The following is a 16,354-nucleotide window of genomic DNA, read 5'->3' as shown; positions in this document are numbered from 1 at the left end:
TATAATTGAGTTAGGACAGCACATAGTTAGGCCACAGTGCGGTACAGGTGCATCTCATGGAGGATACACACAGTGAAATACAAGATCCTGAGGAGAATTACAGTGGTACAAACCTGGTCAGGGTGGGGTTGGTAATGGATAACAGAAAAAGTCACCTATTTGTTGGTGAGCAGCACACCCACCTTCACTAAGCACACAGCAAGTGACCTGGGCCCCCGTGTCACATGGGCCTCAGGTGTCCCAAGCCAAAAGTGGGTCATTGCTAAAGGGGACCAGGAGAATGGTGAGTGAAGGGTTTACAACCTACCACCGGTGTACATGTTGCAGAGTCCTGCATGAGCTGTAGATTGTGAATGGGCAGAGTGATTGGGCCCTAGTCTGCCCTGTTATAAAACAGGTCGCTTTGTGAAGTGTGAATGATGAATAACCACACTCACGCAGGCCACTCTAGAAGCACCATTTTGTATTAATGCTCGGCTTGTGCAATGTGATCTCAGTTTGAGCGTGTGCATTGCAATAATTATTGTACGGTGCTCAGCTCCAGGGACAAACCTTAGCCTAAGCACATTTTTTTACAAGTACAGACCTTCCAGGTAATCCTGTCAGAAATCCTTGTAACTTTCGGGTTAATTTAACTGAAATCTCAGATGCCATCATCAGCTTTCCAAGCTGTCTTCTGTGAACTAGAGAAATCCTACTCACTATATAATGGAGATCAAGAGGGGGGGGGGTAGTCTAAATCAGAACAGCAGCCTAGGCTGGTAATGCTGCTACTCCATAAATACTGTGCAGTGCGAAAGCATTGTCACCTTGTGACAGAAAGTGTGTTACCGGCAGGATCGCCATTTAAAAAATACATTTAAAAAATTCCATAAAAAGGAAACCAGTGCAACTATCTATGGAATGCTAAGCTGCAATATGTTACAGTTTTGTTTTATGGGCTTAGATATGCCTAAAACCTTACTTTGAGATGTGTGTTGCAGAGAAAATATTGATTCTTTTTCATATAATGGTCAGTCAACCTTAGATTCTTCCTAATGTCTTCTATTGATGACATTGTTGGAATTAGTACAAGTAGAAGTGTGTCTGCACTTTATCCAAAACAGACTGATCAGGAGGTCTGTTCAGTTTAACAACGCCATCTTTTCTAAAATGACAGCTCAAGGCTACTTTTTACCATCTTTAAAATTACTTAATGCATTCTCGTGTCTTAATAAAAGAATGTGCTACATTTCTGATGCACTAAAATATAGTTTCCCCTGATCTGCATCAGATCCTATTCTTGCAGTATTTTTATACATTCTCAGGACTCAGAGGTAGTCCCAGCATATCTTAGGTGCCTAAAATAGCAAGTTATTTCTTGCTTGAGACGAAACACACTATATTTAAGTTCAGGAGCTGCAAGGGTCATGGTCCATACTCTGGGAGTGCAAACAAACTGTTTAAACTGTAAAATCATCTGATACTCAGTTTGTTAGATAATGTAATGCAATTATACCATGAATCACCTTAGTAGGTTATCCTAGAGGAGTTAGAAAAAAAATATTCGATATTCTGATGTTTTTGTTTTAGGTGGAATGAGGTTAATAGGAAAAAACTGTATATATTGCATGAATTTAGTAAAATTGCCTATAGATTCTTTTGTCTGTTGTACAGTAGATGTTAGAAAAGGACATGGCAGTGCAGTTGCAGAATAAGAGTAAAAAAATGTCATATGTATCAATTCTTTATGTACGTTTTATTACTTATTAAATTAAACTTTAAGTGCCAAGAGCAGTCATGTTAATCCACATACATCTCAGACATCACTAAACACTTTACAAGATGCTCATTGTGTCACACATCACAGGAAAACGTACCGTTCCCCACCAGAGAGAGTCAGCATAGGTTGAAAACTCTTTGTTGGCATCTTTTTCTGCCAAGTAGACCAGGAAGGAGGCAAAAATTAGCACCAGGAAACCAATATACCATGCAGTGATCAGCTCCTAGAGAAAGCAAACATAATATAGTTTATATTTATGAAGAAGACAAAAGTTACTCTGGATTATTGTTAAAACTTCATTCACACTTGAGCATTGCGTATACAAGCAATTTAAGACTTTAAACCTTTTTTTTTTTTAAACATTTTTAGGAGTGAAGTGGCATACAAGAGCTTCTTTGGGGCAGGATCACACGTTTTTGGTCCCATAGACTTTTAATTAGGGAGCACCTAAAATATGTCCATTTTGCATGCACTCCCTTTGAAGTCAATGGGGCCAAAAAAGCCCCATTCTTCTTCAAAAGTAGCTCATGTACCTTGCTTCAGGCATTGGTGACTAGAGGGGGTTATAATCACAAGTGCACTCACTATTGTTCTAGTACTAGCCTGACAACTGCAATAGTTTGCACACTAACACATAGAAGTGAAGTGAATGATGTGTCTCCTTCTCATAAACGTTAAATACCTGGACTTCCTTATCAAAGTTTAAACCCAAACCACTATTGGCAATACCTGTGCTGCTTTGTAAAATCTCTGTAAGCAACAAGCAAAAAGGCCAACCTGGTTCTAAATATGATGGCACAAACATCTAGATCAGTGGTTCTCAACCAGGGTTCCTCCAGAGGTTGTTAGGGGTTCCTTGAGCAATGAGCAATTTCTGCCTGTGAAATAAGTTCCCCTGGTACCACTGATCTTTTTAGCTATCTGGAAGAAGGTAATTCTTCCCAATGTCCACAAGTGTAAGGAGCATTCATCCCAATGATCATCACACTAATGTATCGTGAGTTGTAAATAAAGTAATTTTTAGCATGGGTTCCCTGAGACCTGAAAATTATTTTAAGGGTTCCTCTGTGTTGAAAAGGTTGGGAAAGGCTGATCTAGATCCACAAATGTTGGAGAGCCACAGGTTGGCTATCTTTGTTTTACAACATGGTCACCTGGCTTAATGAAACTCTGCTTCTGATGTACTGTAGAGATGTACCAAACTGTTCGCCGGCGGACAGTTCCCGGCGAACTTCGCATGTTCGCGTTCGCCTCGGCGGGCGAACATATGCGATGTTCGGTCTACCTCCTATACATCATCATTGAGGCAAACTTTGACCCTGAACCTCACAGTCAGCAGACACATTCCAGGCCAATCAGCATACCTCCCTCCCAGACCCTCCCACCTCCTATAAATAAGCAAGGGCAGCATCCATCTTAGATCATTTCTGAAGCAGTGTGTTAGTGAGAGCAGGGAGAGTGCTGCTTCTGCTGCTGCTGCTAATAGCTAGGGACAGTTGTTAGTCAGTGTTCCCGGTCTTGTTAGTCAGTGTTCTTGGTACACTCCTGCTGTAAGGACAGCACCCCAAAAAGCCCTTCCTAGGGCTGGTATTTGAGTTTTTTTTTGGATATATATATATATATATATATCTATTGTCCCCAAAAAGCCCTGTTTAGGGCTGGTATTTGTGTATTTTTTTTTGTTCTGTGATATAGATATATATATATATCTATTGTCCCCAAAAGCCCTTTTTAGGGCTGGTATTTGAGTATTTTATATATATATATATATATATATTGTGCACTGCAGTTGCCTGCCCGCTGTGTGTGAGAGGCCACAGACCCACCACAGACTGTATTGTGTGCACACCACACTCATTTCGGGTGGCACAGGCACAGTACCTTGCATTTTAAAAAATACTTTTTTTTTCCTCTGTCATAATTGCAGTGAGTGCTGTGTCAGGTCCACAGAGTGTACTGTACCCACTGCAGTGCCCACCACTGATATATATACGGTGGCACAGCATCTTGTTGCAAATTGAAAAAAAAAAATATTTTTTATTATTGCAGTTGCCTGGGCTGCCAGTGACTGTCCGGTCCACAGAGTGTACTGTGCCCACTGCAGTGCCACTGCCCACCCACCACTGATATATACGGTGGCACAGCAGCTTGCAAATTAAAAATATATATATTTTTTTTATAATTGCAGTTGCCTGGGTGCCAGTGACTGTCAGGTCCACAGAGTGCACTGTGCCCACTGCAGTGCCACTGCCCACCCACCACTGATATATACGGTGGCAGGCATGACTTTTTTTGGATTAGTGTCTGGGGGGGTCTAAAAAGCGTACCTGTGAAGTTTCAGCTCTGTAGCATGTCCAGAACCAGAAAAAAAAAGATCATATAGGTGTAAAAGGGGTTCCCACCATCCCTGCTCTACTGAAAAATTATCTTTTTTTCTGGACATGCTACAGAGCTGAAACTTCACAGGTACACTTTTTAGACCCCCTAGACACTAAATCACACAAAAAAGTTCTTAAAAATTGTCATTTTTGATAGAGATACAATTATTGGAAAAATTAAAAAAAAAAATCTTTGGATTTAGTGTCTGGGGGGTCTAAAAAGTGTACCTGTGAAGTTTCAGCTCTGTAGCATGCCCAGAACCAGAAAAAAAAGATCATATAGTTATATTACTGATTACCAACAATACAGACCTGCTCACGGATATAGAAATACGGGAGAACTTAGGAAACAGTGACCATAGGTCAATAAGTTTCAGTATTAATTACAGTTATAGGAAGCAGAGGGGTAATATAAGGACGCTGAATTTCAAAAGAGCCAATTTCCCAAAACTGCGCTCGCTGCTAGAAAATATCAATTGGGATGGAACCCTGGGAACAAAGAACACGGAGGAAAAATGGGAGTGCTTCAAAAGCATACTTAACAAGGGGATTGACCAGGGCATTCCAAAGGGAAATAAATTTAAAAGAGCAAAATTAAACCCTGGGTGGCTAAACACCAACATAAAAATGCATATTAGTGCTAAAGAAAAGGCCTTCAAAAAATACAAGACTGAGGGGTCATTGGCAGCATTTAAGCATTACAAAGAGTGTAATAAGAAATGTAAAGACGAAATCAGGGCGGCTAAAATAGAACACGAGAGACATATAGCGGAGGAGAGTAAAAAGAACCCCAAGAAGTTCTTTAAGTATATAAACAGTAAGAAAGCGAGGCCAGATCACATTGGCCCCATAAAAGATGACAAAGGAAATATGGCCACTGAGGACAGAGAAAAGGTGGAAGTGTTAAATCATTTCTTCTCTTCAGTCTTCCCAAAAGAATCGGGGGGCTACACGAACCTTGCTTGTAAGGCCGAACTAAACAACACACCTCAGGAAGTGCCGCCATGGCTAACAGAAGATAGACTTAGAACTAAACTAGAGAAACTTAACATAGATAAATCACCGGGACCGGATGGCTTGCACCCGAGGGTTCTTAAAGAGCTCAGCCAGGTGATTGCCAGACCATTATTCTTGATCTTTAAGGATAGTTTACAGACGGGTATGGTGCCAGCTGATTGGAAAAAAGCCAACGTGGTACCAATATTTAAAAAGGGGCCGAGGTATATCCCGGGGAACTATAGGCCGGTCAGCCTAACAACTGTAGTCTGCAAGATTTTGGAGGGGATGTTAAGGGACCACATACAAGACTTTAGTAATGAAAACAGTATAATTAGTAGTAATCAGCATGGATTTATGAAAAATCCTTCTTGCCAAACCAATCCATTAACCTTCTACGATGAAGTGAGCTGCTACCTAGATAAAGGAAAGGCTGTGGATGTGGTGTATCTGGACTTTGCAAAGGCCTTTGACACCGTTCCCCACAAATGCTTACTGTACAAACTAAGGAAGGTAGGTATGGACCATAAGGTGAGTACCTGGATAGAGAACTGGCTCCAGGGGGTGATGATTAATGGGGAGTACTCAGATTGGGCGGGTGTGGAAAGTGGGGTCCCCCAGGGTTCGGTCCTGGGACCAATCCTGTTTAATTTATTCATAAATGATCTAGAGGAGGGGATATCTAGTACAATCTCAGTATTTGCAGATGACACTAAACTAGGCATGCCATTATCTTCTATGCAGTATGTAGAAACCTTACAAACGGACCTGAACAAAATAACGGGGTGGGCAACTACATGGCAGATGAGGTTTAATGTTGATAAATGTAAAGTAATGCACTTGGGGGCCAAAAAACAGAAAGCAAGCTACTCACTAGGGGGGGAACCTATGGGAGAGTCTAGGATGGAAAAGGACTTGGGGGTACTGGTAGACAACAGGCTTGGCAGTGGCATGCAATGACAAGCCGCTGCAAGTAAAGTCAACAGAATACTGGGATGTATAAAAAACAGAGATGTATAGTAACTAAGTAGAACTACTTCACTACTGTACTTAAGTACCGAAAGGCGGTATCTGTACTTTCCTAGAGTAGAATTTTTTTCTCCTACTTCCACTTTTACTTCACTACATTTTTTCGATGATTTCAATACTTCTACTCCGATTTTTTTTTTTTGTGCTGCATAGTTACTCGTTACAATTATAGAAATTACCACTGCCAGAACAGTAGATGGCAGGTTTCATGAAGCTCAACAAAATATGTATAATGTCATGTGTACATTTGACTTTTTTTTACTTCTTTCTTTAATAACTTTAACTTTAATAAACTTTTGACTTCTTTCTTTAATAACTACATAACACAGTACTTGTACTTTTACTTTCAGTACTTGAGTAGCAAAATTTAAAAAAAAACTACTTGCAATACTTAAGTACAAAAAATGTTGAATACTTTAGTACTTCTACTCAAGTCACTTTTTGATTGAGCACTTCCACTTCTACTCAAGTCACTTTTTGATTGAGCACTTCTACTTCTACTCAAGTCACTTTTTGATCGAGCACTTGTACTTTTACTCAAGTATGGGTTTCGAGTACTTTATACAACTCTGATAAAAAAGGGGATTCACTCCAGAAATAAAGAGATTATTCTTCCACTCTACAAGACTCTGGTCCGGCCACATCTGGAGTATGCTGTCCAGTTCTGGGCACCGGTCCTCAGGAAGGATGTGCTGGAACTGGAAAGAGTCCAGAGAAGGGCAACAAAAATAATTAGGGGAATGGAGGACATCAGCTATGAGGAGAGGCTACAGGCACTGAACCTGTTCTCTCTGGAGAAGAGAAGATTGAGGGGGGATATGATATCAATATACAAATACTGTACTGGCGACCCTAGCATAAGGAACAAACTATTCAGAGTAAGGGAATACAATAAGACACGTGGCCACTCACTAAAACTAGAGGAAGGGCGGTTTAACCTTAAAATGCGTAAGGGGTTCTTCACTGTAAGAGCAGTAAGGATGTGGAATTCTCTTCCACAAGCAGTCGTAATAGCAGGGAGCATTGATAGTTTCAAAAAACTATTAGATGGACACCTTAGAGTTAGGGGTATACAATGTACGGTTAAAAGCAAACACACACACACACATCATAGGTTGAACTGGATGGACTGTTGTCTTTTTTCAACCTCACTAACTATGTAACTATGTAACTATGTAACTAAAAAGGAGGGTTCCCACCATCCCTGCTCTACTGAAAAATGATCTTTTTTTTCTGGTTCTGGACATGCTACAGAGCTGAAACTTCACAGGTACACTTTTTAGACCCCCCAGACACTAAAACACACACAAAAAAAAAGTTCTTAAAAATTGTCATTTTTGATAGAGAGCCAATTATTGAAAAAATTAAAAAAAAAAAAAAAAAAAAAATTTCTTTGGATTTATTGTCTGGGGGGGTCTAAAAAGTGTACCTGTGAAGTTTCAGCTCTGTAACATGTCCAGAACCAGAAAAAAAAATTAGAATTAGGGCTAGGGTTAGGGTCAGGGCTAAGGTTAGGGTTATTTTTAGTGCTTAGGGTTAGAGGGTTAGGGTTAGAGGGGTAGGGGTAGGGCTACTAATTCTAACCCTAAGTATCTCACCGTAACCCTAACCCTATCCCCTAACACTAAACCTAACCCTAACCCTCTAACCATAACCCTAACCCTCTAACCTTAACCCTAACCCTCTAAGCCTAGCCATAAAAATAACCCTAACCCTAGCCCTAACCCTAGCCCTAGCCCTAACCCTAACCCTAGCCCTAACCCTAATTCGTAATTTTTTTCTGGTTCCGGACATGCTATAGAGCTGAAACTTCACAGGTACACTTTTTAGATCCCCCAGACGCTAAATCCAAAGAAATGTTTTATTTTTTAATTTTTCCAATAATTGGCTCTCTATCAAAAAAAATGACAATTTTTAAGAACGTTTTTTGTGTGATTCAGTGTCTGGGGGTCTAAAAAGTGTACCTGTGAAGCTTCAGCTCTGTAGCATGTCCAAAACCAGAAAAAAAATTAGAATTAGGGTTAGTTCTAGGGTTAGGGCTGGGGTTAGGGTTATTTTTAGTGCTTAGGGTTAGACTGTTAGGGTTAGAGGCGTAGGGGTAGGGTTACCTAAGGGTTAGGGTTAACCCTAAGTATCTCACCATAACCCTAACCCTAGCCCCTAACACTAAACCTAACCCTAACCCTTAAAGCCCAGTTCCTGTCCCATTTTGGTCGGTTCTGGTCTGTTTGTGGTTGTTTGCGGTGCGTTAAACGGGGAGTTTGGTCTGTCACTGTGAAGCGGGCGTAACCCTTACACTACCTGATCGATAAAACATCATACCTGATCGTATACACACACTGGATGTTTTAAAGCACGTTATTCCAAACAATTTAGGAATGTTAGGTGATTTATTGCCTTTATGGATTAAAACCCGACTCTGCGTCAACTACGTAATTTTCCATGGGAGTTTTGCCATGGATCCCCCTCTGGCATGCCACAGTCCAGGTGTTTGTCCCCTTGAAACAACTTTTCCATCACTATTGTGGCCAGAAAGAGTCCCTGTGGGTTTTAAAATTCGCCTGCCTATTGAAGTCTATGGCGGTTCGCCCGGTTCGCGAACATTTGCCGATGTTCGCGTTCGCCATTCGCGAACATTACATTTTATGTTCGCGACATCACTAATGTACTGTAGCTAGTAGGCTGTACTCACAAAAAGAACAAATGTGGCACCTTTAATAGTTTACCTTGCTGTGAGCATATACCACTGAACCCAATAATTTCCAGGTGCCTCCTCTCCGGTCCATGCGCACCATGCGTAGGATCTGCAGAAATCGCATACTGCGTAGAGCTGAGGTTGCGAAGATGTTACCCTGAGTCCCAGCTGCAATAACTGCCAGGGAGGCTACCAGGACAATGAAATCTATGGAAAGAAAAAGGAAAATACGTGAAAGGCAATATTTGTCTCCTTCTCTCTAAGACATCTTAACATTGTCCTGTTAATACAGTTGATTTCATGTTGGCAAAAATAATTCTCTGTTCCGCTGCTCCCATGAGAAAATGAAAAATGTTAATAATTGTGTGTTTAGTAAACATATATTATTATCATTTCATTTGTACAGTAAAGATCTTTCTATGTGTCAAGAGTTTATAAAGCAATCGTATTGGACATTAGTTGACTAATTGAAAACATTATTTTGTTTTTTTTTATAGAGTGGTGGGGGATTGGAACCCCGTCAGGTTATTATTGATGTCTTTGTCCCTGCTAAGGTGGATTTAACATTTATCTGTTCTAATGACCACTGTCACTGGGCTAGATAAAGTGGAAATCTTTGCATATGGACTTGTGATGATGAAAACTGTCTAATGGAGGATTTACCTTACTTTGAAGATGCTATACAGTGGGTATAGGAAAGAATCGCCCCCCTTTAAAAAAATCACATTTTGTTGCTTTGCAGCCTGAAATAAAGACAGCCAAAGTTTTTGTTTTATCCAGCTGTATTTGCAACTTATGACATCCAAGTGAAAGCTATAACACCAACATGTCAGAACAAAATAAAAAAAATAAATAAAAAACAAAATCATTGAGCTGGAAAAAGCATCGCCCCCCCAACCCCCCTCTCCTAAAAAGGACTTGTAAACTCAATAAAGTGTAGCTTTCAACTGTGATCAGCTATGGTCATTTTAATTAGCTCAGCATGAAAAGAGTTTTCCTGGAGCATTTCAGTCCCTGGTAGTGCAACTGAAGCAAATAATAAACTATGGGTGGCAAGGCACTATCACCGGGATCCCCAGGTTTAAGTTGTGGACAGGCGCAAATCAGGAGATGTATACAAAAAAAATTCAAAGGATTTATCAATGCCTAGAAGCACAGTGAAGTCTATTATTAAGAAGTGGAATGTATTTGGTACAACACAGACCCTCCCTGGATCAGAACGTCGCTCCAAACTGGATGAAAGACCCAGGACAAACCTGGTCAGAGAGGCTACCAAGAGGCCTATAGCAACTCTGAAACAGTTGCAGGACTTTATGACAAAGAGTGATCATTGTGTGCATGTGACAACAATATCATAAATTCTCCACAAATGTGGCTTGTATGGGAGGGTTGCAAGAAAAAAGCCACTCCTCAAGAAAGGCCACAGGCAGTCACAAGGGATTGGCCACATGTTGTTAAGAGAACCACATACCAATGATTGGTCTGGACATTCACAAGAACTAATATTCTGTAATAGGCCTGACAGCAGGGTAACAGCAGCTGATGGTGGAGGCATCTGGAGGCATTAGTCAGATGCTATATAAATAAACAACTTTTCTATCCACACCTGAAAGCAAGGATTTACCAACTAGTATATTGCTTTTTCCATTTGAAAGCAGCATTACTTTATGATTAAGAGGACATTTTGAACTATGCAAGTGTTTTAAAGACATATATACCTGCCTTGTTCTACCTTGTAAAACTACTGGTCCTGTGTTCAATTGAGTCCACTGATCTTGATAGAATGTAAAAAAGTATATAAAAGAAAGTAAGCTCCTGGAGAAGTGAAACATTCCAAAACATGTTGAGCTTGAAGCCAGTTTTACATTGTATTCTATTCTTGCGCCAGGACATCCCCAGGTTTTATTTTCCCACTAGCCTTGACCAAATATCCAGAGTGGGTTTAGTAATTATTTGTGTTGTCTTTATTGTAATGTTTATCATGTATACATGTGTTTTTATATGAATTGTTATCAATAAAAATTGTACCTTTTTTATATCAGTGCCTTCAAAGTCCATATTTCCCACTTTTTGTACATATACTTTAATTATGAGGATGTGGCACTATTTGTTACTGTTTATACACCCACAGTAACACTCTGTGTTGGTGTAATTGAGAATTTCTAGCAATTTCTCCAAGGTGCCTTCTAGCAAACTGTAGGTGAGATGGCATTTAAGTTTAAATCAATGGTGGCTTCTTCCACTTTCCCAAAAAACAGCAATTTGTAAAGTGTGTGGGCAGCAGTTGCTGTATGAATAGTCTCTTTAGTCTTATCCATTGAGACCTGAAATTCCTTGAGTGGTTGCTTGTGGTCTTCTTGCATGGTCCCTCAGTTTTGGAGAATGGTCTGTTCTTGACCTGAAAATGTTCTTGTATATACAGGTGCATCTAAAAAAATTAGAATTTCATCAAAAAAAATAATTTATTTTAGTAATTCAATTCAAAAAGTGAAACTCAAATATTAAATAGATTACACACAGAGTGATATATTTCGAGAATTTCTTTCTTTTAATTGTGATGGTTATGGCTTACAGCTAGTGAAAACCCAGAAAATTAGAATATTGTGAAAAAGTTCAATATTGTAGACTCATGGTGTCACACTCTAATCAGCTCATTAACTCAAAAAATTTGTAGGGGTTTCCTGAGCCTTTAAATAGTCTCTCAGGCTGGTTCAGTAGGTTACACAATCATTAGAAAGACTGCTGACTTTACAGTTGTTCATTGACACCCTCCACATGGAGGTTAAGTCATAAAAGGTCATTGCTAAAAAAGCTGGCTGTTCACAGAGAGCTTTATCTAAGCATATTAATGGAAAGTTGAGTGGAAGGAAAAAGTGTGGTAGAAAAAGGTGCACAAGCAACAGGGATAACTGCAACCTTGAGAGGATTGTGAAGCAAAGGCCATTCAAGAATTTGGGGGAGATTCACAAGGATTGGACTAAGGTTGGTGTCAGTGTTTCAACAGCCACCACATATAGACATATCCAGGACATGGGCTACAGCTGTCTCATTCCTTGTGTCAAGCCACTCTTGAACCAGAGACAACATCTGAAGCGTCATATATGGGCTAAGGAGAAAAAGGACTGGACTGCTGCTCAGTGGTCCAAAGTCCTTTTTTTGGATGAAAGTACATTTTGCATTTCATTTGGAAATCAAGGTCCCAGAGTCTGGAAGAATAGTGGAGAGGCAAAAAATCCAAGTTGCATGAGGTCCAGTGTAAAGATTCCACAGTCGGTGATGATTTGGGGAGTCATGTCATCTCCTGGTGTTGGTCCACTGTGTTTTATCATGTCCAAAGTCAGCGCAGTCCTCTAGCAGGAAATTCTAGAGAACTTCATGCTTCCCTCTGCTGATAAGCTTCATGGAGATTTGGCACTTGGCACCTACCCACACTTCCAAAAGTACCAATACCTGGTTTAATGATCATGTTATCACTGTGCTTGATTGGACAGCAAACTTGCCTGACCTAAACCCCATAGAGAATCTGTGGGGTACAGTCAAGAGGAAGATGAGAGACACCAGACCCAACAATGCAGAGGAACTGAAGGCCGCTATCAAAGAAACCTGGGCAACAATAACACCTCAGCAGTGCCACAGGCTGATTGGTTCCATGCCACGCTGCACTGATGCAGTAATTCATGCAAAAGGAGCCCGAACAAGTATTGAGAGCATACTATACATGGACATACTTTCACTACACCAACATCTCTGTTTTAAAAATCTTTTTTTTTTTTTTTTATCAATCTTATGTAATATTCAAATTTTCTGAGATACTGAATTTTAGGTTTTCACTAGCTGTAAGCCATAATCAATAAAATTAAAAGAAAGAAAATGCTTCAAATATATCACTCTGTGTGTAATGAATCTATCACTTTTTGAATTGAATTACTGAAATAAATAAACTTTTTGATGATATTCTAATTTTTTTTGAGATGCATCTGTATACTTTGATTTTCCTTTTTAATTCCCTTAAGGCCCCTTTCACACAGGTGGACCTTTCAGATCCGCCTGTCAGTTTTTCAGATCTGAACGGTCACCCCATGCATCTCTATCAGGCATCGGATGTCAGCGGAGACATGTCCGCTGACATCCCATCCGATCTAATCCATCAAATCTGGAGCCCTATTTTCCATCCATCCAGCGGATCGGATCGGATCAGATGAGCAGACGGCCCGTTCCCATCCGATTCCCCCATAGAGATGTATGGGGAAGTTTTCTCACCTCCAAGGGTGTTGAGTAAATTCGACACTTTTATTGATGTGCAGAAGTACGTTAGAAAGTTAAACATTCAAAGATATATTATCTCGAACCCTAGCCGCACTTTGCCATCTAACGGGAATAAGTTCACACATACTTCCCTTGCCAACGCCTCCCTATTTAACCCTCCAGGAAAAATGTCCTCATCTGTTCAGGTCTTTAGGGACTTTGTCCTTAAGGATGTTGAGCATATTAAAATTAAAAAACCTCCCACCAACAATGCTTTACAAATTGGTTTGCAAACACTATAAGGACATAGTCATCCGCCCAGCAGATAAAGGCGGAGGTATTGCCATCATGGACAAAGATGACTATGTCCTAGAAATGAATACCATCTTAGGAGATAGAGACACCTATAAAATTTTAGGAAATAATCCCACGATTAAATACAAAAAAGAGTTACAAATCTTGGTTGATCAAGCCTTCAAAGATGGCATTTTAAAGGAGAAGAAAAAGCTCTTCCTCGTTCCCTTAGCCCCCCTGCTTGCCAGTTATGTACTTTCTCCCTAAAGTGCATAAAAACCCAGTTAAGCCCCTTGGACGTCCCATTATAAGTGGGATTGATTCCCTTTGTTCTCGCGTTGGGAAATACGCAGATGAATTCCTACAGCCACTTGTGTTACAAATGCCCTCTTATTTAAAAGATACCACCCATGTTCTTAATATTATTAAGGACGTGGTATGGAAAGATGGCATGATCATGGCCATGGCTGACGTAATGTCACTTTATACTATTATTCCTCATCAGTTGGGAATTGAAGCCGTACAACATTATTTGAACACCTTGAGTGGTTTAAAAAGTGAGCAAATCACGTTTATTTTGAACATTCTCAGTTTTGCCATGACTCACAATTTCTTTTGGTTCAACAACATTTTTTACTTGCAATGCCGAGGTGTGGCCATGGGGGCAAAGTTTGCCCCCAGTCTGGCCAATCTGTTCATGGCCAGATGGGAGGAGGATGTCATCTATAGGGACCGACCGCCACAGCTGGTTCTGTGGCGTAGGTACATTGATGACATCCTCCTCCTCTGGGACGGAGACCAGTTTTCTCTGGATTCCTTTATGTCTAAACTTAACGTTAATGACAGAGGAATCAAACTTGACTGCACCAGCAGTACTACACACATCAGTTTTTTAGATCTTAATCTGATGGTAGATGGAGAAAGGCTGGTCACTTACACTTTCTTCAAGAAAATGGACCGCAACAGTTTCATCCCTGTGGACAGCTGCCACCATAAGTCGTGGTTGAAGGCTGTCCCCAAGGGACAGTTTATGAGACTGCGACGCAACTGCACTCATCTTGACGGTTTCCTATCGCAGGCCTCACAATTAAAGATCAAATTCCTTGATAAAGGGTACCAACCGGACCTTCTTGATGAAACTATTAGAGATGTTGTGGATGTTGCGGATATGGACAGATCCGCCCTTTTGGCTCCAAGTGAGAGAGCCAACCATGAAAATAAACCTTTCAAAAATTGCTTTGTAACTTAATTCAGTATACAGCATTATGCAATTAAAAATACTATACATAAACATTGGGCAGTAATTAAAAAATGATAGGATTCTGGGTCCAGCCCTTCCTGAACACCCTAATGTCATTTTTAGAGGAGCCCCTTCCTTAAGACATCAAGTGGCCCATAACGTTATTGAAAAACCTCAGAAACCGTTATTCTTCCCAGAACTTAAGGGCTTCTACCCTTGTAAGAGGTATAACATCTGCTCCCTTAACTCGTTCAAGGGTAGAAAAATAGAAAAAATCAGATCCCATATTACTGGAAGTGAATATTCAATCAATTCCTTCATTACCTATTCTACACCGAATGTTGTCTACATGCTCCAATGCAAATGCGGCAAACAGTACATCGGTCGCACTTTGCGCACCGTGCACATACGCATGGGGGAGCATGTAGCCAACATTTGTAAAGGTTTTCCAGGCCATAGTGTTTCGAAACACTTTGATTTGTGCCACTGCAGGGATCCCCGCAACACTCTGTTTGTGGTTTTTGATCACTACGTTCCTAATTGGCGAGGAGCTAATATTAAGAGAGAACTGTCCTGTGCCAAAACACGGTGGATCTATATTCTTAAAACATATGTTCCCTATGGGCTTAACGTGGAATAGGATATCAATTGTTTTATTAATAATTGCTAATATATCCCCTTCTTTTGGGTTTTACTTAGGTTTTAGAATGTTTTTACAATATTTTAAAATCAATTAAGTTTAGTGCAATATGTGTATCTGGGTAGTTTAATTCTGTGTATTTAATGTTTCTAAACAACATTATATATAAGGTACTACATTTAAGGTGTCTGGTATTATTGACTGATGATAATGGGGAGTGTCGCAATATGCACTCTGAAATATGTTCCTTACAACTATTGTAAGGTAACAATCTTTTCCAGCAATTTGTTTTCCAAATACTAGATGGAGTACTATCATTACTTTCTAGTCATTTTTCCTATGAATATTTTTATATTAGCATCTAATTTTAGGTTCTCTAAGATTGCGAAATCTATTATCTTTATTTGTAATATTGTTTTTCTGTGCTCTTAATGGTGTTAGTCCACTCCGCTATGGATAGTGTACTGACACGGCTGAGAGGTTCCTGTTATGTTGTCACTTCCGCCCTCATACATGGAAGTGCATTTGCAACACTTCCGCCCTCAGTCAGCTATGATTGGTGGGATAAGCGGATGTGCTTACCACAAGGGGAATATAATTGGCATGAAGGCGGTGTCCGGGAACCACGCCCCGGACGACGTCACATCTGACGAAACCGGTCAGGGTGTACCGGACACCACGCTGATCACGCCCCTCTAGACGCCGGCTTGTTACCTCCCCGCGGGACGCCGCGGTTTTTACTGTCTGCATGTCTTTATCTACTGAAATGTAAGTGTGACCTAATAAATGTTTTTTGCTATATCATACTGGATTATGCTATGGTCTTCCTCAATTTTTCTCTTCCACGTGTATGGCATCACACATGATTGGAGCCCTATTTGAGTATACAGTTTAATCTTCTGCACTGTGGAGCCAAAGTTGACAATGGGTGCATGGATCCATGTCTATATCCCTGTGTTTGTGGAGGCAAGAGTCTGAGCTGAGCTTTCTACCGAGTCTATTGTGGCCTGTCCATTAAGTTGGAGGCCCACTCATTCTGGTAAACAGCCATCTTTTAGTACCTGTCACGGGTGTT

General features: G+C 40.4%; 1 protein-coding gene across 5 annotated transcripts in view; it reads right to left on the bottom strand.

Annotated features, from left to right (window-relative positions):
- KCNQ4 (potassium voltage-gated channel subfamily Q member 4) overlaps positions 1-16,354 on the bottom strand; it is a 332,459-nt gene that overhangs the window by 80,054 nt on the left and 236,051 nt on the right. For all 5 annotated transcript variants that reach the window (XM_082246982.1, XM_082246978.1, XM_082246979.1 and 2 more), the window contains exons 4-5: positions 8,892-9,067; positions 1,860-1,985 (exon numbers count right to left, since the gene is read on the bottom strand). In XM_082246982.1, coding sequence (XP_082103108.1) covers positions 1,860-1,985; positions 8,892-9,067 — 302 coding nt within the window. The remainder of the gene's footprint in view (positions 1-1,859; positions 1,986-8,891; positions 9,068-16,354) is intronic.

Source organism: Pelophylax lessonae (assembly GCF_965119305.1).
Source record: "Pelophylax lessonae genome assembly, chromosome: 2".
Classification (NCBI taxonomy): Eukaryota; Metazoa; Chordata; class Amphibia; order Anura; family Ranidae; genus Pelophylax; species Pelophylax lessonae.
The sequence above is the reverse complement of the archived record's forward strand: the minus strand, read 5'-3'. Positions and strand labels throughout refer to the sequence as shown.